The sequence below is a fragment of the Dermacentor silvarum genome, chromosome 9, assembly GCF_013339745.2.
Source record: "Dermacentor silvarum isolate Dsil-2018 chromosome 9, BIME_Dsil_1.4, whole genome shotgun sequence".
NCBI classification, from domain to species: Eukaryota; Metazoa; Arthropoda; class Arachnida; order Ixodida; family Ixodidae; genus Dermacentor; species Dermacentor silvarum.
In genome coordinates, this window is record NC_051162.1 from 120,020,202 (window position 1) to 120,043,681 (window position 23,480).

The 23,480-nt window shown below is 47.7% G+C and overlaps 3 protein-coding genes across 3 annotated transcripts; all 3 read left to right on the forward strand.

Annotated features, from left to right (window-relative positions):
* The first annotated feature begins 1,519 nt into the window (after positions 1–1,519).
* Positions 1,520–7,876, forward strand: LOC119464958 (uncharacterized). Its single transcript, XM_037725817.2, has 3 exons — positions 1,520–1,805; positions 5,061–5,251; positions 6,518–7,876. Exons 1-3 carry the CDS (start codon positions 1,525–1,527, stop codon positions 6,766–6,768), a joined length of 723 nt encoding a protein of 240 aa, XP_037581745.1. The 5' UTR covers positions 1,520–1,524; the 3' UTR covers positions 6,769–7,876.
* Positions 7,877–10,007: 2,131 nt separating this feature from the next.
* LOC119464959 (uncharacterized) lies at positions 10,008–17,297 on the forward strand. The gene is made up of 4 exons (XM_037725818.2): positions 10,008–10,499; positions 11,974–12,248; positions 14,269–14,447; positions 16,074–17,297. Exons 1-4 carry the CDS (start codon positions 10,191–10,193, stop codon positions 16,385–16,387), a joined length of 1,077 nt encoding a protein of 358 aa, XP_037581746.2. The 5' UTR covers positions 10,008–10,190; the 3' UTR covers positions 16,388–17,297.
* A 3,038-nt stretch (positions 17,298–20,335) lies between these two features.
* Positions 20,336–22,758, forward strand: LOC125940224 (uncharacterized). The gene is made up of 2 exons (XM_049656051.1): positions 20,336–21,711; positions 22,565–22,758. Exons 1-2 carry the CDS (start codon positions 20,473–20,475, stop codon positions 22,634–22,636), a joined length of 1,311 nt encoding a protein of 436 aa, XP_049512008.1. The 5' UTR covers positions 20,336–20,472; the 3' UTR covers positions 22,637–22,758.
* The last annotated feature ends 722 nt before the right edge of the window (positions 22,759–23,480 follow it).

The window sequence follows — 23,480 nt, forward strand, 5'->3', positions numbered from 1 at the left end:
TTTACATCTATTTTCACGCCTAATTATACGAGGTTTGCAGCTGGTTTCCCCGGTGTCGTCGGTGAACTAAACTAAACACCGCGTTGATAAGGGATGCGTAGGCAAAGGTCAAAGTGTGTGGGTTAAGTGAGTCCTTTGCAATATATGATGTATTAAAGTGATCCGGAGTGTTATGGGTGCGTTTTACTATAGCGGCGCAAAATTTAGCCCCCTGCCCTGTCATTAACTTGAAATCCTACCAAGAACAAACATAGCAATAATTCGGAGGAAAGCTCTGGTAAAACCACGTGCGAAGTTGAACATGCGTAGATCAAGTTCATGCCTGTGTAATATATATATATATATATATATATATATATATATATATATCCTTAAGGATGCGTTCGACAGTGTCATGCGGCCGTTACCCGACATGACTCCCAATGTGGCGAGTAAATTCTGTATTACACCAAGTTTATATTTTCGGTCAAAATAAGGAACACCTTGTCGGTAGTAACGTGTAAGTAATATTCAAAGAGTGTGGGTTACTTGTGGCCTTGTCAATGATGTATGCACGCCATCCGGTGCGCTATGAGTGAGTTCAAAGAGCGGCGCTAAATCTAGCCCACTGCCTTGGCATAAAGACGTACAAAAGAATCAGAGATCCAATTTGACAAATATTGAGAGAAACGCCATGACAAATCAGCGTGCAAAATTAAACGCGTGTAGATCAATTACATATATTCTATAAAATGCATTTAGCAAGTACTCGGAAGCTTTACACAGCCGTATTACCTATATGTTTTCCAGTTTCACGAAAATACTGTACCTGGAAATGGGGCAAATCGTATGAGTAATGTCTGGAGATCTCTTTAGTGTTTCTGGATTAAATATAAATGCTTTGAAAATAATCAGGGAACCTCCGTTTTTTCCCCCTTATTTTCATGCCTCCGATGAGGTTCATGGGTTTCACCGGTATTCTCGGTGACCAAGACAAGCGCCTTCTTCATATCTGGTTAAAATAAGAGGCAGGTTTTGGGTAATATGTTGGCAAGAATTCCTCATCTATATATATTACGTGATAAATTGAGTAGGTTTGAGCTCGCTGACGTACTATATACTGACGACGGAGTGACACAACAGACAAGCAACGAACTACAAACTGTTTATAGTAACCGATCATTGAAAAGTTGACCTCGAATGGGCTGTGGTCAAGAGCGGATGAGTAAATGCTCAGACTAAGATATCTAAGCAAGACCAAACAAAATCTTGACAAAGGAGTACACTTGTGAGCGATGAAAAAAGTGGTGATACGGCATATAATTATCCATATCCAGTTCTACATCACAGTTCCACCACGTTACATCTTGGGTCGCGTGAGCACGAATCTAAGAGCGCGAACGCACCTTTCCTATTTCTTCCGACTCCCAGAGTCTCCAAGATCTCGCTCCGTCGTCCTAGTCTGCATGGCGTGTTCTATTAGGGCTAGTGGTATTGAGTAAAGATGCAATATTGCTGGTCTAAACAATCGCGCAGGTGAGCAGCATGATATCTCAGATGGAGGCGGTGTCCGACGCGCTGAGCGAGAGGCGGTTCAACCTGAGGAACGAGCTGCGCACGCTGCAAGACGAGAACGTCCACCTCCAGGGGGCGCTGGCGCACGAGCGGCGCAAGTTCCAGGCGCGGAACCGCGGCGGTCCCGTCTTGCACGGGGGGAGAGGCTTACCGCTTCCGCCTCCGCTGCCTCCTCCTCTCCCTCCGAGGCGTGATAGTGTCGCCCTCTACAGCCCGATGCGTGGGCTCTTATGCTCGCCGATGCTGACCAGGTAACGCAAGATGCATAAGTGCTTTCGTGGCCAACGTGATTGATTGATCTATCGATCGATTGATTCAAGGGGTTTAACGGCCCAAATAACAATGGGGATTTGGGAGATGCGCAGTTGAGTTTTTCTCAGAATTAGTTTTTGTGTACTGGGTTTCTTTAATGTGTACCTGAGTCTTAGTGTCACGCGTTTTTTTTTCTTTCATTTCGGCACATTCAAAATGCGGCCGCCGCACCAGGGAACCTCGATCGTGCCCAGGAGCAGAAAGCCATAGCCACTGCAGCACCGCGGTCATGATGAACCTTACGAGTCGTCTACGAATGTAGTATTGTACTTATATCCAGGGCTTGAAACCTTAAAGCTGTTGCCCCTCTTATTAGGGAAGCTATCCAGGCGGAAAAACGATGAATGGAGGGATGAGTTTCAATAACACTCATTTTGAAATTTTGTGCTAGTAGCGGGTGCCACCATGCTCCTTCTATGTACCGATCTGTTGCGTCTATTTTCGACTACTTAAATCAGTGGTTCGCGTCAAGAAATCATCAAATAATAAAGCGTCCTAATAACTTACTACATTTCTTTAAGTGTCAATACCTTTGTATAGTGACAAAAAAAAAAGAACAGACAGAGAATACAAAAACTGCGCGTGAACAATAAATCTGAAGGTTCCTACCACCGTAGCCTTATTACTTGTGCCGAGACTTCATGGAATTCACCGCAACCACCACCTCGCCAAAGGCTCGTTTCCAATCCCTAATGAAATGTTCGTTTGTTAAACTTGTACGTTTTCCGTTTTCTATCGCAAACGACCTGGACCCCAAAAGGAATCTTTAACAATGCCATAAGAATGGTGCAGTAAATTAACACATGTAAAGACATTTCGTCTTTTGGCGTCATACGAAAATGTTTCAGTAGGTATACGTCGCAGGTGCGCTACCTACCGCTAGCCTTTGGATGTAACGAAAATGCAACATCTAGCGGCAAGAGTTCGTCTAATTTCTCTTTCGTCGTACATGGACTGCCCAAAGGCGGATAATGACTGAAACGGGACGAATACGAGCGCTGTCACTTTGTTCGTAGTTTATGTTCGTGTTTGCCTTTGCGCTTTTCACTTACGAGTGGCAAATCATGAACTAGCCCAACAAGCACCTGCCGCGGTAGACCAGTGGCAAATGCGTTGCGCAGCTGAGTTCGTGGTCACAGGTTCGATCCCTGCAGCAGCGGCCGCATTTCGTTTGGGGTGGAACGAGAGAAATTCCGGCAGAATCCATCTCACGATGAACGTCGGCGTTAGTGCGATTAGCATTGAGGAAATGTAGCGGAACAACGTCGAAACGTATATGCAGCTGTGCTATGGCTGTGCTCCTCACTTGTGCTTCCCACTGCACACGTTGCGACATCTAGAGGCGCCGCCCCAAAGCCCAGCCGTGGCGCGGATTCGATTCCGCCGCCCACCGGAGAAATTTTAAAGGATATTTTTTGGCATTGAAGAGTGACACATACGCAGCGGCTGATACCCAGTGACCCAGGCTGAGCCGACGGTTGGTTTTCAACGCCGTTCCCTCAGCACAGCAGCTCGATACCCGCCCTACCCATTAGGGAGTAGACCACCTAGTGACCCAATTTGGCGGGAAAAGGGCTAGAGACACAGACAGACAGTCAGTGAGTCAGTCAGTCCTTTCGTCCATCCGTCCGCCCATCCGAGCTCGGAACGTGCATCAAGTACACGAAGAATGCTAATCGCATTAAAAACGCTTGTGTGCTTAGATTTAGGTGTATGTTTTACGTCATAGGGTAAACATTATTACGAAGCGCCTCGCTGCGGCGCGGCTGATAATTAGATTGTAGCTTTGGCGTTTAAAACGCAAGAAAGAGCGAGGGAGAGAGAAAGCAAGGAGAGGAAAGCCAAAGAAGTCAGCCCGACGAGCGTCCGGGTTGCTACGTACCCTACACTGGGGGTAAGGGAAAGCGGGAGGAAAAGATCGAGTGAGACGACACTGTGGGCTTGCAGGAGGATGCACTAGAGGAGTATAAATGGTCACTAAGGCCGGTGCACTTCAAGAACTGCACCAGTGCACGGCTAACCTTTTGGGACATCGACGGATGTGGCCACGGTCGGAGTATCTTTGAGTCAGGAAACCAAAGAATTTCTCAAGCTATTAATAGCCAATCAGCCATCTTGCTGAATCCGTGAAATAGGCAGTGCTCGAAGGGACAACATGCCTTCCAGGCTTTCTTGTTCCTCTAATTTGAGCTACAGTGCAATGGTGCCTAAAATCAGCAGATTTTAGCTGCTCTTTCTATGCTGTTCGATTGAACTTAGGATATTTCTTTTGAAAGCAAAAAGCTTGTGTTTTCTTGACCAAGTGATCATACGGTGGTATTTTGAAGGTACGATGCGCTTAGTGGTTAAGGATTAGAGGTACAGCATTTCCGGACCGAGTAAAGACGTAGAATTTCCAACGATACTTGTTTTTTAAAGTGTACAGTGCATCACAATTTAGTGCCTCTTGTGTGCCCGCGTGTTGCAGTTGCCAACCGCTTAGCGATAATGAGTCCTGCCCAGTCACGTTAAATTAGTATACTTCTTTCAGAAGCAAAAAAAAAATACTCCCTTGGATCAATTTAGGATGAGGGGATGCATGCTCAAACTGATGTCTTGAAATAAATTATAAAGCTATGTGGCCAGAGCTACGTGAAAGAAATACGAACGAAGCAAACCGGACGAGCGAAGACCAGACGCATCCTGTGAAGAGGAAATAACAACAGACCACAACTGGTAGAGAGTCGGTGTAAAGACGGACCTGCCTCCGCGCTACTGGCACCTCTGCAAGTTCAGGCACTTTTCGGTTGTGGAGGCCCACCTTGGGCCCATGCAAGAAGGTAATGCTAGAAATTCCGGAGCGAAAGCAAGGACTCAAATCTGCCTTTACAGCCAAGTGGCTACGAATTCTGCTGTGTTTCTCTGCACAAGTGGCCTTCTGGTCCTCGCCCTTCCTACATTAGGCGTCTCTTCTCTGCCCAGTTTTTTTTCTCGTTCATTTTGCGTGCCAATATGAGCCTATACTTCTAATATAAGGCAGCGAGTACTCAGCGGCTAGCTCGTGGACCTACAGCACTTGCACTTACAGACTGGCTAACCACGTGAGAACTTGAGCATGCCACGTTTTGCCAAGTGTTCACCGCATTCCCAGCTGTAGGATAGCGCTTGTTGCGTGATTTTCAACCCGCATCCATTTTTTTTCTCGCGGTTTGCAGGTACCGACCACTAAGCGATAGTGAGTCGTCCGTGATCGACTTGACGAATGACGGCATGGCGAGCAGCGCCTCCTCCAGCCGAGTGGTTGCCAGTGTGGGCAGCGGTCCCGGTCCCTCTGCAACCGCCAGAAGGGGGCGTGGGGTTTCCCGAGCTTGGCGGGGCGGAAGCAACACAATCGGCACCATGACAGGTGCGAATCAAACACTCCTCTCATACGACTTAGAAGACTACTCTCATATATACAGGGTTAATTGCTTCACTCAGTATTCCACCTCTACTTAATATTATGGTGAATGTTAAGAGCTTCTTCTGTGCACAGCGTCGGAGAGAAGTAGGCATCTGTAGCTGCGTGAACTAATAATCAGGTTTTACTGTGTATATTTCAATCTGGGGTTCTGATTTGATCTACCTTATGCAGAGCGAAGATCGTCATCATCATCCACAACAACGACGGCAACCTACGTTCGCTGCAGTAGCCTCAGAGGTCACGGCGTTGCGCTACGAGCTGAGGTTACGGGTTCGATTCCGACCGTGCCGGCTGCTTTCTGATGCGGCTGAAATAAAAAACAAAAGCGCTCCTGTACCGTGCGTGGGATGCACGTTATCGAACACCAGGTGGTCAAAATTAATCCAGAGTCCCGCACAATGACGCTCTGATAATCAGGTGGTAAAATCAAATCAGATCGGTCGCACGTAAAAGCCCAGAATTACATTTAATACCGGTGTCACTCGTACACATCTGATCGCGATCGGGGCGGATCCGGATCAGATTTCTTGATCGCTATCAACTTGATGCTACACGGTCCAACGATCCGGATCGAGTTATTATCGTCTGTTGATCGTCGGCAACTTTCAGAACTTCGTAATATCTTGGCGACAAATTCTTATTTTCAAAATACGGTTAAATTGGACACTATTTCAATTTTACAGCTTACTGTTGCTGATTAAAATATTTTCAAACATTTTTTATTGAGCTACCATCAACTCTTGTTTTTAACGTTTTCAGAATACTGCGCTAGAGGGCGCTATGTCAGCATGCGTTCGCGATCAAGGGGCTGGTCGCGATTGTCGGATCGCGATCGTCCGGATCCGGATCCCAAAAGATCGCGTTTGTAATGACCGTGTAAATTCCTCGATACGGTTCGGCCCCGATCGCGATCAGAAGTGTACGTGTGATACCGGTATAATTTAGTTAGCAATAACCTGCATTAGGTCCACTGCAGGAAGAAGTCGTCTCCCTCCCCATCCTCCAACCATTATCAAACAACATCCATCCTATTCCAGCCGACGCCATCCTATGATTGCTGATTTTTCTGCCTTATCACGCCACTTCTGTCGTCCAAGACTGCACATTTCTCTCCTTTTTGTAAACTTCCTGTTAGCCGGTACATGATTTGCACAATAGTATATAGTCGGCTCGGTTCATCTATCAATCCGAAAGTATACCCTTTCGCAGGCTTGAGGCGGTCCGGCGGCTGCTTGAAGAGAAGCCGCGGCTCCGCCAACAGGTCGAGGGCGCGGCGGCCACCGAGAACGTCATCGAACTTCTGCGAAAACAATGCCGGCTCGAGCTTACCAGTCATCGTAGCTACGTCGGGCGGCGCACTTACGATAAGCACCCAGGACTCGGCGTCACCGCCTACACCCACGCCGGAGGAGCCAGGACAACCGTTCCAGGAACGGGACGACCCAAATCAGAACAACTAGCGCATTCCTCCGAAGCGGAACGAGAAATTCGCGAAAAAAAAAGACCGACATCATTCGTGCCGATCGACTCGCCCGTAGGCTGAAGTGCGTTCCGGACGCCACCGAATGCAGCCGTATTGTCGAATTCAGTCACGCATTCTTTTTCTTTCTGAGCCCATAAGGGATAGCGTATAAATAGCATGCTCTATTTGTCTATCAGAACAGGCAGCTGGCGTGGCGAATTCGACAATGCGGCACAGCTCGCCGGTGTGGTGCCCATGATATGAACCAAGCTGAAATACGTATATCAAGTCGCCATGTGTCCCAGTGAACGTTACCGTTTTGGTAAGTGGTGTTCACAGGAAGTGTTCATGCTTGGAACTGCGTCATGGACATCGGTGCAACGCGTCAGGCTGCGTGGATGATTCACTTCACAGCGTCACCAGAAAATTATAGCGACAATTCGAAAACGAATGTATAGAAATAGTAGATATGCACGCGATCCATCGTTGTGTAATGAAAAAAATGCAAGGCGTACCTGGGTGAAGAAACGAATCAGCCTTGAGATCACTTACACTCAGCACTCTTTTCTTGACCTACAAGGCATCTTGGCGTGTCCTAGTGCGTTCGCTTTAGGCTGCGAAACATCTGAAGGTTAGCGACAGGTGCGATATGAAAATTTGCTCCATCGAAAGTGCGTGATACACACGGCGCTGGACAATACAACTGCCCACCCATTCAGACTGTTTCGGGCGTGCCTATTAACCTATTAACTTAGCAAAAAATTAACAAAAGCTTGTGACTTTTGTTTTATTGGGGCGTAATTGGAATGTTAGCGCGTTGCTAATTGGAAATGACACATGCACTCTTTGGCTGAATGAGTGGAAAGATTTGGCAATTTCGCAATCTTACCGGCTTTTGGTAATGTTGCCGACTAGACCAACTGTACGCCATGAGTTGCTGATATTATTTCTCTCTGTAAGGAACAATATATATCGAGTGCGAAATATTTTATTAATTTATTCACTTTAATATATCTGTAGCCTCCATATCGCCACATTCGTGTCTATCGATGGCACCAAATGTCGCACGCGGATTCTGCTGCAGAACGCTTGCAACAAAAAATGTACTCACCACAGTAGGTGTGGCGGGTGCTATAAATGTGCAGACATGTACAGGATGTCCCAACTATCATGCATCAAGATTTAAAAATATGCAAATGCCACATAGCTGGACAGAACCAAGGTAATGTTGTTTGTCGTCGCTGGAGGTACTAAGATTATGTTTTGCGTTCCACCTAATTGCATAATAGTCCTAATTTATTAATCAACTCCTCAAATATTGTAATTAGATGAAAGTTGTCAATGAGAAAACTGTAGAGCAACATGAAAAACTCCCGATGCAGCTTTCTGTTGCTCAATACGTGCTACATAAAAGTTTTTCCGAGCGCGGAAAGAAGCTCGTGAATACACGCGAAATTTCCGGCGGCTGCCCGCTCGAGGCACTTTGCGGGTATGTAAAACATAATCTGAGTATCTCCAAGCGACGGCAAACAACAATACCTAGGTTTTGTCCAGCTACGTGGCATTTGGATATTTTTAAATCTTGGTGAATGATAGTTGGGACAGCAGCCTGTATACAGTAGATGTTGCTTGAATACGAGAAATGTACATCGATAACGAGTGTGCACGAATACTACTCCGGTATATCGCTGACAAAAAGTTAAACATACGAAACCATGCTGTGTCCGCAAATGTGACCGAAATAAGAAGATACTTGCTGCACTCACGTGACTAGTGAGATGACGTTAGTGAAAATAGGGCGTGGTAGGAAATCTTGAATTGCGGATAAACGATCAGACAGGTTCGATAGTATTACTCGGCTGACACGTGAAGCGGAGAATCGTGAAACGCACCCGCCTTGGTTACATATAGTGGCTATATCATTGCGCTGTCAAGCCCTGAGGGTCACGGGATCAAATCCCGGCGACAGAATGTTCATGGGGGCAAAATGCAAGAAACGCCCGTGTACCGTACATTGGGCGCCCGATAAGAACCCGAGGTGGTCGAAATTAGCCCCGAGTTCCCTAATACGTCGTGTGTCATAATAATATCGTGGTTCTGGAATACAAAAACCACCAAATTGATTTTTTAGATTATAGTATCGGGATGGACTGTGTGAAGCAGTAATTCCTACCAAGAACCCGAGAGCTGTCCGGAGGTTTCCGCTCCGTCATCTACAGCGGACGTTCGCCACTTGTTGTGACTCGGCCCAGTTGCGAGGGCTACCCGAAAGAGAATTCTCAGAGCTACCAAGAAACGTATGGATCAGATAGTTAGCTCATGGCTCATATGCATTGGCTCATGGACAGTAAGCTCTATAAGCCACTACTTCAATTCCTACATAAGGAGGACCTTGCAGGCTTTGATTTATTTCAGAACCCTTCACGCTTTCATTTAAGTACCCTTATATGCCAAAGCGTAAGATGGTCGAACACTGGTCTCACTCTGCCCCCTATTGTAGAGATCATTGTGTTGGAACCATAGAGTTAGTATATTGACTCTAAAGCAAAAGCTGGGCGAAAAAAGTGGGAACCCCATAGACGCCGCCATTATGCTCCGACTCATTTTTGTAACATAAAAATATTCAAAATATTATGTAAAAGCAAGCACTTACGTGCAGCACGTAGGCACGGACAACGTTTGAAGTAATTTTCCGTATTTTTTTTCAGAAAGATTTGATGGCTATTTACAAAATTTTGATGTAAAATTTACGGTGTCTGAAAGGCTGCGTTTGCAGGCGCCTTAACTAGATGGCGCTACCATACCGACGGAGGCTTGGGATCGCGTTGATTGTGCGCCTCGTCTGAATCGCATCTCGTCGTCTGCGCCTGCGCGCCTGCACAGAGTAGCATCATGGCTGCGCCCTTGCGGTTCCCGATTTCAATACATGGGCACTATTGGGAGCTTTTCCTCTAGAGTAGGTTATATTAACTCCATAGAGTTTCTAAATAATATAGTAATATGAAACTTTATGATTACCTCTATCTTTAGAACGAAATAACGAATGCCCTTAAAGAAAAAAAGCTTAATGATGATGATTGTCATTGTCATCATGTCTTGGTGTTGTACCCTCCAGGATAAATTAACTTTACTTCCCGTCGAATTCAGTTTATTTGCCTTGTTTTTCATTTCCGTGCCTTTCAAAAATTAATTCCCTTCAATATCTTAAGATCCTAACATACATATTCAAAACTGCTGTTTCATTTCTTTCACTTCTTCGAATTACCCGATTCCGGCCCAGTCCCCAAGGGGACGTAGCGCCACTAACTCAAAGGCTCTAGATTAACCAAGAGGAAGACGAAGCGAGGCCACATCGCGGCGCCGGCGAGGCAACAACAACAACGACTAAATTTGCCCGGGATGACCTGATCTCCAGGAACCATGAGCGTCATCGAGCTCCCGCCAAGGGCGGCCGACTCGACGGCAGGTGCGCTCGTACCGTCGCCACCGCCACCGCCGTCGCCGCCGTTCTTGCTGCGGGCGCTACCGCTGTGCACCGTAGGAAGCGACACGAAGGCCGGCCCCAGCACGGGTTTCCCACACCGGATGATCGGTGGGGGGCCGAGCAGCGCGTTGACTGCCTACCAGGAGCACGCGGCTGTGCTGAGAGACCACCTGGTCGCCGTCGAGGACTCCCTGGACACCGTGCCGCCCGAAGACTATCCGCAGCTCAAGAAGGCGCTGCTGGAGGCAAGTGCTTTCTTTGCACTATGCGACTCGGCTTTCTAGCGTATGTTACACACTTCCTAGTTGTCATCGTTTCCGCAAACTCTATGAAGTCAGCGAGCTCTATAAAAGTTGGCGGAGGCACTAGAGGTAGCGCTTAGCTCTTCGGACGCCTGCTGATACGCCTCTTGTCTACGATGTCGGACGTACCAGTGTCGCGCAGTTCTTCGTGTCGGCCTTTCGTTATCGGCCACGTCGTCCAGTGTCCTTGGGACACTACGTTTGCTGGAAACATACGCTGCCGGGGTATCTGGTCCGCGGATCGCAGGCTGTGCTGTCATGGTGCTATCATGAAAGAGAACGCCAACTCGGCACTCAAGCACTGGTTGCTGCTGATGTATGACTTCGAACGTTGGAGCATAACGCAGCGTGTCGAAGAGAAGCCAAGGACCACACGATGAGCAATGAAACCACAGACATTGATAGGCTTAACATTAGAATTTATTTAATACATACTGATGGGCTAGTTGGTGAGACATGATATTGATGAAGCTGCGCACTCGTCTGTTTTAAGTGGGCTGCTTCATCAATAACATTACAACACAGGAAGACGACATTGTCTCTTATATAGGAAACGTCCGTAGGGAATATTTTCGTTTAGATTAGCAGGAAAAGGCGCTCGGAAAAGGAAAAAGGAAAAAAGTTCGAGGACACCTGAGCACTTCTGGTGAGTTGTGAATGCGAAACCATTAATGCCGAATTGAACCACGCTGAGCGGTCCTTCGAATTTTTCGCTGCGAGTAATGTACCATAGCGCTACGTGCTGCCCGATCCAGCAGGCAGCAGCAGCCTGTGGTGCCTACGCCGTATGCAACCGACGTCCTGCGGGACGACAGACCGAGGAAGCAGCAGCGTGCACCAATACTGGCAGGCGCGCGCCGTAGCTAAGACCGGTGGGGGTCAGAGAGAGAGAGAGATACGGCGCGCTGGTGACGTGGCGTCGCGGCGATGCCCTCTCCCCTCACGCAACACCTGGCGCGCTATCATATCAGCAGCTGTCCCGTTGCGTCCGCTCTGTTCCGTCGAGGCGCGCTCATTCCGTGGCATGCTCGTGGCGTTGAGTCGTAGCCAATAGACATGTAGGTGCCCTTTCGCTGCTCCAGACGCCTACTTTTTCGTTGAATGGGCCATTTGATGCTTTCGCATCATAAAATTATAGAAAAGGTAACTCTTAAAGGAATGAGGACCAATGGGAGCGGCTCATTTGAGAGTTGCACGAATCAGACGCAGTGTGGATAGTCAAAGATATACAAGCATAAAGTCGACTGCCAAATTACATAGGTAACTGCCGTGACCACTCAGATAGGTCTCAGTGTTGCAGCGGGCCTAAATAGACTGATGATTCTGACACTGACTATGGGCCCCAGGGTGTTAACACATCTCGTGCATAGAAGTCCGGTAGTCTCGAGCGCCTTTTGTGGGGCGGTTTCCTCCGCAGGTGAGCAAGATGATCTCCCAGATGGAGTCGCTGGCCGACACACTCGCGGAGAGGCGGCTCAGCCTCAAGAACGAGCTGCGCACGCTGCAGGACGAGAACGTCCATCTGCACGGCGCACTGGTCCGCGAAAGACGCAAGGCGCACGGCAGGGACCGCAGGGGTTCAGTCACCAACCGAGGGGGACGCAGGATACCGCCGCCGATCCTGCCAAGACGTGACAGTAGCTTCATCTTCAACTCGATGCGACCGTTCATGTTCCCACCGTCACCTCCGAGGTAAACGAACTTGGCGATCTGTAGGCATATAAGCTTCTTGCATTGCAGAAGGCAAGCATGGAGACGAAGATCTACCGTTACACACATCGCCTGCCATCGACTGAGCGTACGCACTTATAGCAAAACGGTGTCGACAACGGCAGCGGTATGGCGGCAACACAATGTGTAAGAATAGAAGGTAACACGCGCCGAGGCTGTACTTCCGGCTGAGCTGTATGTATATGTTCCATATGTGTTGCGCTAAGTCTATGTGTTTATCTACTGTGAAAGCGTCTATGTCAGCAATAGAGTATTAATTTTAGCATAGCGTCGCCGCCTTACTGCTATACTTAGCGTTATCGCTTCGCTTCAACTGTGCATGCCCTTTCGATGCCAGGCGGTACCGGTAAGGGTAGAACGGTAATGGTGACCTAAAGCTGTCACCAATTTGCCTAAACTATGCTGTTACTTTTAACGGCATCACACTTTCGGGTCAGGTTCGATGAACTTCTTTTATTCCGATAAACGTTCTTCGGAAACTTCAACCAGTTTGCGGTATGCTTTTCTGTATGTCTGCATGCCGCCTTGTCTTCGTCTAACCCTTTTCAGGCCAAATTAGATCACTGGGTAGTCCATGACCTATTGAGCAGAGCGGATCAGGCTGCTGTGCTGAGGTAAGCGGGCTCAAAAGCAACCGTCAGCCCAGCTCATTGTTATCAGATATTTATGCATAATAATATGCGTATTAATATTATTAATATTAAAAAAGGGTATAATGATTGCATTAAACCGGTGATAATATATTGGGCGTCAACTAGGATGTTAACAAAGAAGCTCGAGAAAAAGTTAAGGACCGCGCAAGGAGCGATGGAACGAACACTGTTAGGCGTAATGTTAAGAGACAGGATGAGAGCGGTGTGGATCAGAGAGCAAATGGGTATAGCCGATATTCTAGTTGACATTAGGAGCCCCCCTATTGCCACTGCCGAAACTCGTTCTATATGAAGCATGCATACAGCCGGGTTCCCATCTCGCGCAACCGTCCAGGCACGCCACGCCATGTGGCGCAGTCCGAACGTGGCGCGTGTCTGAATAGACTGTATGCATATCTATGACGTGGATTTGATTTCACCCTGCACCGGATAAATCTTAAAGTATCTTTTGTCTATGAAGAGTCGCGCATACCAGGTGGCACATAACCAGTAACCCAAATTAGCCTCAAAGAGACTCATTGGAGAACAGCACATATGCTAGTGACCCAACTTAGCATCATATAAGTCCATTGAAATGCGGCCCGTACCCAATGGCTCATGTTGGCCTCTAAGTGGTCCAGCTGTTGTTTCCGAACCTGTTTCCTCAGCATAGCAGCCCAATGCTCTAACCATTCCACACAGTGCCTCAGGTTGGCAGGCAAATGATTACAGACGTAGACAGGTAGATATGTACCCAGGTAGATATTTACCTGGGTACATATTTAGACAGGTAGATATTTACCCAGGAACGTGCTTGAAGCAACGAAAGAATACTAATCACAATAAATATATAGAGCATAGCGCTGAATGTAAGCGTAACCTTCCGCTAACCAATAACAATCTCTTATGTCACTTTAGTTCGGTGGGAAATGCAAAACAAAGATAATTTAAGCTGTTCCCTACCACGTTTGACGAGTACGACGCGTTTCACTCTATCATTTCTGTTTTCTTTTCTTGCATCAGAAGGCACGGTAGTCAATAATAACCGGCGCGTCTTCTTGAAACATGTTTGAGTTCTTTTCATGGTATAGCGGGTCAGTTATAGCTGGTCTATATTGGTTGTCAATTAATTTTCGCAATTATGAATATTAGCCTGAACTGCCTGAAATAGTCAAGCTATAGGCCTCAAATCCGTTTCTGCTATATTTCATCCGTATTTGAAAGCACAGGAAATACTAAATCAGAATTCGTGAATGAAGGGACGAATGTATATGTGTGCATGATTTGTACGTCGCACATATTTTATCTCTACAAAGCCAACGCAACATTTTTTTTGGCATGCGTTGCAGGTACCAGCCGTTCAGCGACACCGATTCCTGTGTGATAGATTTCACTTTTGAGGCCACCGGTAGCAGCGCATCGACGTCCAGGGTCATTCCCAGCACGGGCGGCAGTCCTGGACCTTCGGGAACATCGCGTAGGGGCCGCGGACTTTCTCGAGGCGGCCGCAGTGCTAGCCACGTCGCAGGTATACATATATACAGTATATAGGTTCCACATACCTGTATAAACTCGCGTAAGGGCAGTAGTTCTTTTTCGCAATTATTATGAGGTGCGGCCCTTACACGGGACCGCACCTTTTGGTCAAAATGGTGCCGGCGCAGCCAGCGACTTGTGCCCACAGCGGATCTTGTGCACACCCCGCTCTCGCCATCTAGTAGCGGCACGCGAAAATACTTCTTCTTTCGGGGGTTTTACGCTGACAAAACCAGTTCTGATTATGAGGCACGCCGTAGTGGAGGGCTCCGGATAAATTTTGACCACCTGAGGTTCTTAAACGCGCACTACACCGGAAGTACACGAAGCGCGAAAATTCGCCAATGCGCGCGCGCGCGCCACTGGGGCACCGAACGCGATTGCTTCTTCATTGGAAACTTCTTTTTCCAAATTTTGGGCTGCCAATTTGTGGCTGCGGCCCTTACAGAAGTCTATACGGTAGGTTCCATTGATTATGGGTAGCACATTACGCGAAATGCGAAAATGCATTGACCGTACTTAGAATTATGTAACGGTAAAGAACCCCATGCGGCCAAAGTTAATCCGGAGACTCCACTATGGCGTGCCTCATAATGATATTGTCATTTTGGCACGTAAACAGCCAAAAATGTTTTTTTTTCAGCATGACGGTAGGTCTTTTAATCGCGCTCGCATGCCCAATCAGATGTAAAAAAAATGTCATTGTACTAATATTGTGAGGGGCAGTAACTGAGCTATTACTAAGCTACCCAAAATAATATTCACCTGAATTTGAGACACTTGAACAAGTGATGGTAGCTCTTTTTGAGGAATAATTAACCACCCATTTCGCATTTAATTCTACATGTTTGGGTTTTCGTAATTCTCCTAGGACTGTGACTCTGCTTAGACACAGGAACTGCGAACGCGCTCTTTGCTAGTTTACAAGATTGAGGACAATGCCAGCAACTCGAAATAAGCGATGGCAGCCGCACATATTGGGTGATAAGTCTAGAACTTTATGACCAACACACCGTAAAGCAAGGGAAAGCATGGGGGAAGCTAACGGCTATATTTAAATAGAAATGCAAAACTATGGCTCAACGCTCATTGTGCGATGCACTTGATACATTTAAAAAGGTAACAGACGAAATAGAAGTGGAACAAAAAAACGAATTGCCCTTTGAAGGAGCCGTACCCACTACCACAAATACACATCAAATCTAAAGGTGGGAGGGGGGGGGGGAGGCAAGCGCCACCGCCAGCTCAATTATTGGCACATCGCACGTGTCATGTAGTCGTTTGGGCTCAGTTCTTACCAGTGCCAAGTTTTCTTTTCTTGCCACCTCCATTTACGGTTTCATTTTGAGAATAGCAAGTTTTACAACTACAATGGAAGTTTCAGTTAAAGAACTGTTCATTTATCTATGAATTTCGTGCCTTCATTATCTACCGACCTCATGCTTGTGTTACCGAAAGTTTAGCCCCTGGGGTTCACCGACCGCATTCGTTCAAGCCTAGCACATGTTCAAATCATTAACTACGCTCGCTCAGTGCCTAGACTTCAACATTGCTTGCATAACGGTAGAAATGAGCACTTCAGCACCGACTTCTATATTCACGTCTACTTCTGGCGCAGGCGCCAAAAGGTCTGCAAGCTCGAAGAGAGGCCGCGGTTCGGCGATGAGGTCAAGACCGAGACCCTCCCTGAGGACGTTGACCGGCAACGACAGCAACGCCAGTTCGAGCTCCCCCGCGCCCACCTCGCCTGGGTTCGCGCTGCTCGCGGGACCGCCACTGGCGATGTCACCGTTATCACTCTCGCCGGAACCGAGGTCCCCTGTGGGCCAGAACGACATCAACGATCTGAACAACAGGCTCAACAACCGCAACAACAAGCTCGCCGGCAAGAAGTTGTTCTCGATCTTCGACTCGTGCCCGTACCTCAACTGAGGAGAAGTCTGTCGCGGGAAGGGGAAGGGTAACTAATACCAACCGCACGACTATTGTCACACCTATGCGGTCAGCTGGACCTTTTCTGAAACAACGGGACCGTCTCCTGGTGAAGACAAGTTGCTTCTTGAGGACGTGGAATACCTGAAGTGTTGAAATCAAGAGCTGCGAAACGACGGTGTCGTAAAAATGCCACAACGCGCCAAGAAAATTTTTCGGCGGAGATCCTAATCTTAATGCGTTCGTGTTAAGGTTCCAGCCCGAGAAACGAAGATACGTGGTGGTACCCTTTTACAAATCAACACTAGCCTGCGTTGACGTGCCTTGATAGTCGAGCAACCAATGAAGAAAAATTTGTTCTGCGGGTTTCAGCTGTTGGATCGCAAGCTGGAATGGCGGTTGGAGGACTGTTAGTATACCTGCAGATGACTGTGCGGTCACGTGGACGTCTTCCGAAAAAGCCAGACCCTCTCCGGTCGAAGGCATGTTGGCTCCTTGAAAACTGGGACACGCAAATAGTGTAGGAATAAGGCGCAGGATGACGAAAACATAAAATTTCATTATTTCACCATGCGAAACGAAATCTTTGTTCCGTACAGTTCCCAATCAGCGAAACCTGATGTTAATGATGAGGTTCGTGCCACAGAGAAAAAAAAATACGCGGTGTTAACCCTTTGTGAGCAACACTAGCGCGTGTCGTTGTTCCTTTACGGGCTAAGCATCGAGGGCGGATAAATGTGTTATCGTGTTGCTTGCCACGCTGTTCGTGAATTTGTTTCACTGAGGAAGCACGTGCGTTCGTTTAAAATTGCGTTTACCGATTGGCGTGGCGTAGTGGCTTGGACGTTGCGCTGCTGAGCCCGAGGACGCGGGTTCGAATCTCGGCCGCGGTGGCTCCATTCCGATGGGTGAGAAATGCAAGAGCCGCAAGTGTCACCGTGCATTGAGGGAACGTTAACGAACCCTGAATTGTCAGAATTAATCCGGTGTCCCACAGTACGGTATGCATCGTAATCATATCTTGCTATTTGCAAGCAAAACTATTTTTTATGAAAATGCTTCTGGCGTTAAAGTGCGCGGAGGTGACAGACGCAGGTGTTTCGACTTTGATTCCGTATTGTCGTCGCACTATATTGTAGTTGTGGGCACTTCTGCAGCTGACGTACGAGTGCGTGCATAGCAGTGGACACCAGCAGATGACTATAGCTATGCGGTGTTATAATACCGTTAAGTGGGAGAGAAGGGCAAGGTAGTGCTTCTCCAGCACCATTAAGATATCGCGGGATATAAGCATTGGAACGAATATAGGGAAACGGCTAGGAGGGAACAATTTGAGGTGGAGGTGTCAGGGTCGGATTTAAGGGAGTGAGAGTTGGAAAGGACAGATTCGGAAAAAGAGGGAACCATACGGAAAGAACTGCTATCATGAGAAATCACAACGATGGCACCGGGTCCAGAAGATCTTTATCGCGCATTGCATTAACACATCTTGCTTTACTTCCCTACAAGAAAAATGTCTTTTTCTAAGGCCACAGTGTTTGGAATTTGTTGCTCATCTTTTTACAAGTACTGCGCGAGCTAGTGACAACCTTCACCGCACGAAGTAGTACATGACTCCTTCCGGTATAACTCCATGGCTGTGCAGCTTGCGCCATTTCCAGGAATGTATGCCCACGTCGAATCTGAATGTTTTCTCTCTCTCTCTCTCCACGATAAGACGTGCAATCCACAATGCTGTCGGGTTCTCTATGCTCGGCATAAGTGGACCCCAAATGCCACGTTAAGGGGAGATGTGGGGCTTTGAGCGAAAATTTAAAAAATCTTTATTCGTTGAGCTATGGTGCTGTAAACTTCTACATAAATGTAATTTGATGTGCATATTTCAAATATGAGGTCCATTTTTGTTTATCTCCTCTGGTTTGAATTTTATGCAAGTGTCCCTTAAATATCTTCTGCAAAGGTTTGCAAAGTATGCGTCCTTTTCGATTTCGCTAAATAGGGTATCAATGGCTTCTGTGTGGTTCAAGGAATGCCGTTAGACCAACCTTATTGATCTGCCTTACCTAGAACGTGAGTTGCAAGGTTTCGAAGTTGAAACTCAAAACTGTGTTTTTCTGCTGCCTAACTTTGAAGTCTTGCAACTCGTGTTCTTGATAAGGCAGAGCAATAAGGTTGGTCTTACGGCATTCCTTGAATGATGCAGAAACCATTGATACCCTGTTAAGCTAACTCGAAAGAACACATATTTCGCAAACCTTTGCAAAAAATTATTTAAAGGAAGCTCATATAAAATTACAACCAGAGGAGATAACCAAAAATGGACTGCATATTCAAAATAAGCACATATCGTTACATATATGTACAACATTTGAGCACCATATCTTGAAGAATAAATTTTTTCTAGAACCCACTTCCCCCCTTTAGAGAGGCCTCCTTGGCGAAGACAAAGCTTTCGTCTCAAAATTAGTGGCATTCAAATAGTGAAATTTCCGAGTCGAATCAAAGACTAGAGAAAAAAAAATGATCGCCAAATAGAAAATTGAATAGAAAATAATTTCTCATTTCTAAACACGTGAAATGTGGACTTCGCGTGCAGTCGATTTATTGAAAAACAAAAAAAGACAATGTAGAGCTACCTTATTATATATATATATATATATATATATATATATATATATATATATGCAAGAATGTCATCCGCAAATAGATACTGAGCAAATTAACGAGCTTGTACATGAGAGACAACTGCTATGAAACCTGTCTGGAATGACCTAAAATTGGCAATAACAAAACGAATGCAAAGCACATAAACAGATGCACGTAAACTGCTGCGTTCGTTGAGCCGAAGAAGCCCAATACTATAGCGCCTCACATTGTTTTAAACTTCACCAAAGATGGTGAAATTGGCCAAACCACGATTTGCTAGGCCTAAACCAGAACAACAAAATTTGATTTGGGCTACCTAACAGTGAGGCGTGTATTCTTACAGAGTTACTGTGAATTAGCAGAAGTTGTCTGCCCTGGTCGCTTGCTCAGGAGGTGGTAACTCGGCGCAACAACTGCGACTCTCCTTCTATAAGATGATTCGGACCAGGCATGACTTGCGTAGAACTCTCTTCCTCTAGACTCCGACCCGGGAGCGCAATTCGGAGTCTCAAATATTCGAACAGAAGCGAATATTCGTCAATTTCGAACAGTCAATTCCCAAATCTAATGCGAAGCCAATAATACAGACTAGTCCATTCGTATTCGAAATAGCGTACACCCGTTGGCGAAGGACTGCCGCCTGACCCCCTTTTTACCTAATCTGCAAGTCCATGGTACCATGGTAACAGTCGCGCCGTGACTGTGAATGCTATTCTTTCATTTCTATTATTTGACACTGTCATATTTCCGCCATGCGGTTGAATTAGCCATATTTTCAGCTCTGATTGGCTCACAATTTGACTATGCCCATTCTGATTGGCTCGAATTGCCAACATGGCAGAAAATGACGTGAATTTTATAGTGTCCGGAATGGGACCCCATTCATGCCACATCAATCCCCAACGATCATCATTTCCAGGCCGCCATTGGCTTCCAACAAAGATCATTTGTTAATAAGTGAACATGAAACTATCCAAAATTACCTCCAGGAAATCTTGAGATGTTCAATTCAAAACAAGGGATTTTTCAAAGATCAGATTGAGGTACGACTTACATTTCCCACATTTCTCTCCCAAGAGATGCTGGCACGGGTTTGTGCAACAGGAACGCATGTAATGCACTGCTTGATTTTCCCGTTGTTACGAAGTGACTTCTATGCTAAATTTTTCGATAATGTTAAATTTTTATCCTTATTTTGTAACTATTATATTACCATCTCTTTTTAATATATCGTTCAAATTTAACAGAAACATAATTCAGAGCATCATGCTTCTTCTTTTTTTCACTTTGTTTCATAGCTTAACCTGTGTAGTGGGTTGCCCATTTCACGTGGGATCAGCCAACCAACAAATTCGAGGGTCCTTCCATTGCACGCCGAAGCTCCGCCGGCTGTGAGACGCAGCCGCGGTGGTCGGCATGCACGCCCGCTGAAAGCAAGCATGACCTACTACTCGTCCAGCGCCCCCAAATTAACGCCTCGGCCACTGAGGCCCATAATGGTGCCAGGTTCCTGTGCGCCACCGACAGGTACCGCGAGAGCGGTGTCCGTGGCCGCTTTCAACCTCATTCCAACGCCAGGAGTCGGCTACACCACCACCCCCATCTCCGGTAACGACGTGCTGGCTCTGACTGGAACCGACATCGCGACCGTGCTGCACCAGTGCGGCCTGTTAAACCAATCCGGAGGAGGAACTGTGCCCATCACTTTCCTGAGCCTGAGGCCAGCGCCCGGTGACAATGCTGTGCCTCCGATTGCCAACTGTTGCGGACCGTCTGCACCAGGATGCGACATCGCTGCTCACGCACCTGCTGCTACAGGCTACGACAACGCAGGGTTTGCCGGGAACTCCACACAATCCGGACGTGACGTCATGGCCGCCCCAGCTCAGCGGTACGGCACCGCGGCGCCGTGGACTGCCGGTGGCCTGACGTCTCAGTACGGCGCCAGCGCCAATTCCACGTGCGGTGGCTACGGCTACGCGTCCTGTCGCGACGACGGTGCTGTCGCGGTCGCGCCGCAGTACCGACGCGATTCCTCCTCGCCCGCCGGTTACGCCGAGGCTTACGGCAGCTCCGGGCGCAGCTCGGACGGCTACAGCCGGTTTCCGAGAAGCCAGCGAGAGCTAAACGCCGCGCCCGACTACTCCATGTACGGGCAGTTTGATGGCCGGGTTATTGTGAGGCCTGTCACAGGTGGTACGCCTTACACGCAGCCTTACGACGGTCCACCCGTACCCGTCGTCGACACCGGCGTGGAACAGCGGCCAGGAAGCGACGGCTCTCCCACGCAGTACAATGTCAGCGTCAGAGGCGTGCCTCGGCGAACCATGGGCGCACGCAGGCTGAGTCGTGGAGCGCCAGCGGCGCGCAGCCGTCGGTGCGTTTCACCTTCGCCTCCACCACGGGAGCGTAGTCCGTCTCCCGTGCCGGGCGACGAAACTGCGCCCGTGGCAGGACTCAGTCGTAGTCCGACGTCCCGGCGAAGCGTCGTCTCCGCTCGTAGCCGTGGAAGGGCCCCCCGTCGCGGCAGTGTTCATGAACAGGCCATGGCCAGAGAAGCCCTGGACGAAGCCCAGGGCATACTGGCCACAGTGAGGGAGCAGATGGACACCAGGGAAGACTTCCGGCAAAGGATGGGGCCACGGGAAGTGGAGCGTTTCAAGGCGGCCGTCTTACAGGTGCATTTCGAAACTTCTTGCTTTTCTTGGAGACGTCCCGTAACGACATCTCAAAAGTTCGTTAGCCTTCCCGGAAAAACAGTTGTCAGCAGGCTATGAAATGACCTGATATTGCAGTTATAGTAATTAAGCATAAGAATACTCTACTTTGGTTCATTCAGTTCTTATTTCACTATGTCGGGATAATACAGCGTAGGAACCGGAAGGCTGTTCGGAAGTGTAACATGGAATTTTGTTTCATAAGGCAGCATGATGTGCGGAAGGAAGCTTGTTAGTGCTTGTTATAGCGCATGGAGAACACACACACACACAGAAGCACACGCACACACAGAAAGAACCAGCAGACCGTACAAAAGAATTAGGGAATGCGGGCCGTCCCAGTAATGCGAGTCGTGCGGGTAATGCACTGACTCTGGTATTGGCCAAAGCACCTTGGAGAGGGGACGGTGACAGCTGCAGCTGTGGATGGCAGTTTCGCATCGTTGCATTCAGGGGGCGTTATGTCTCGGCGCAGTCCCTCGCTTTCGCACGTCGCACAGGGCTTGTGAGAGGCAGTCGAAGAGAACAAAAGAAAAAAAGAACGGACGCCTGCTCCCGTGTTTCAGCCGGCCACATCACGCAATTTTTTCATTCAGTGTCGTTATTTGTTTAGCAGTGAGTGTTTAGCGCTGCATACGCTTGCATAGCCTTGCACATAGTTGTACATCGTCCTATGTAGTTTAATATCGTCCACCGCTGCCCGGTGGACGCGATTGCCTGGGAAAAGGGATGGCTCTGGGGAATATATTGTCTTTAACGGGTATCCGTAAGCACCTGTGCTCATTTTACGTGTTTGAAACGGCCTTTGTTCCAGTTGGAACGTGCCCTGGACACTCAGAAGAAGCAACCGTACAGGCGCGGCCGAAGTCCGTCACTGCGAGAGTAGGAAAGCGTTCCATGATGAGGGCGCCCTCTGCTCAAGAGCACGTGAAGTCAGCTGGAACCGGCACCTCACGGATTCCCATTACCAGACTGGTGATCTCAGAAATGACTGGTAGCCGACGTAAAAATTCTTCCCTTTCAGTTGCACAAACGGCTGTCCTTGCGATGTGTCTGAAATTGGAAATAAACTAAAGATCGAATAACACGCCTCCGCATTACATGATGCTCTCTTCATCGTCCCAAAGGGGGGGGAGTTCATAGTGCGCGTATGATGACGAAGGCACATTTTTTTCAAGGACAATTATACAGCCGTGCAAATGGATGGAGTACTGCCGCATCATTGGACAACTAGAAAAAAAAAAAAGCTTCTCTTTTACGTGGTCCGTTTACACCAACATTAACATTTGCGTTTCTATCAATGCTTTCGTTTCTATTTTAATGCTTGCGTAGCATACTTAAAACTACGGCAATACTTCTAAGCTGTCACCAATATATGTTAGCGTAGGGTAAGAGGCACACTTTGGCGCTTAACTTTGGAGTTGTACTTAATTCTTGCCTCGAGGCGCACCGCTGCTGCACTCGCCTGTAATGCTCAACATGGCTCATTGATTACATGCAACAAGAAACACTACCACAGTCACTCTCTCACTAGGCTTCATTCAACGACTATGAACAGCACCACTTGACAGCTTAAGCGGTAAGAAAATTCAAGAGCGCTGGCGGTCATTTTCGCACTCCCATTTCTGCTTCGTATGTGGAGAAGTGGCGAAGAATAAAGGCCACTTGAGATCAATCGACCCTTGCCTGCTACCTCAAGGAATCGAAAAGCTAGGGCTGCCGATACAATA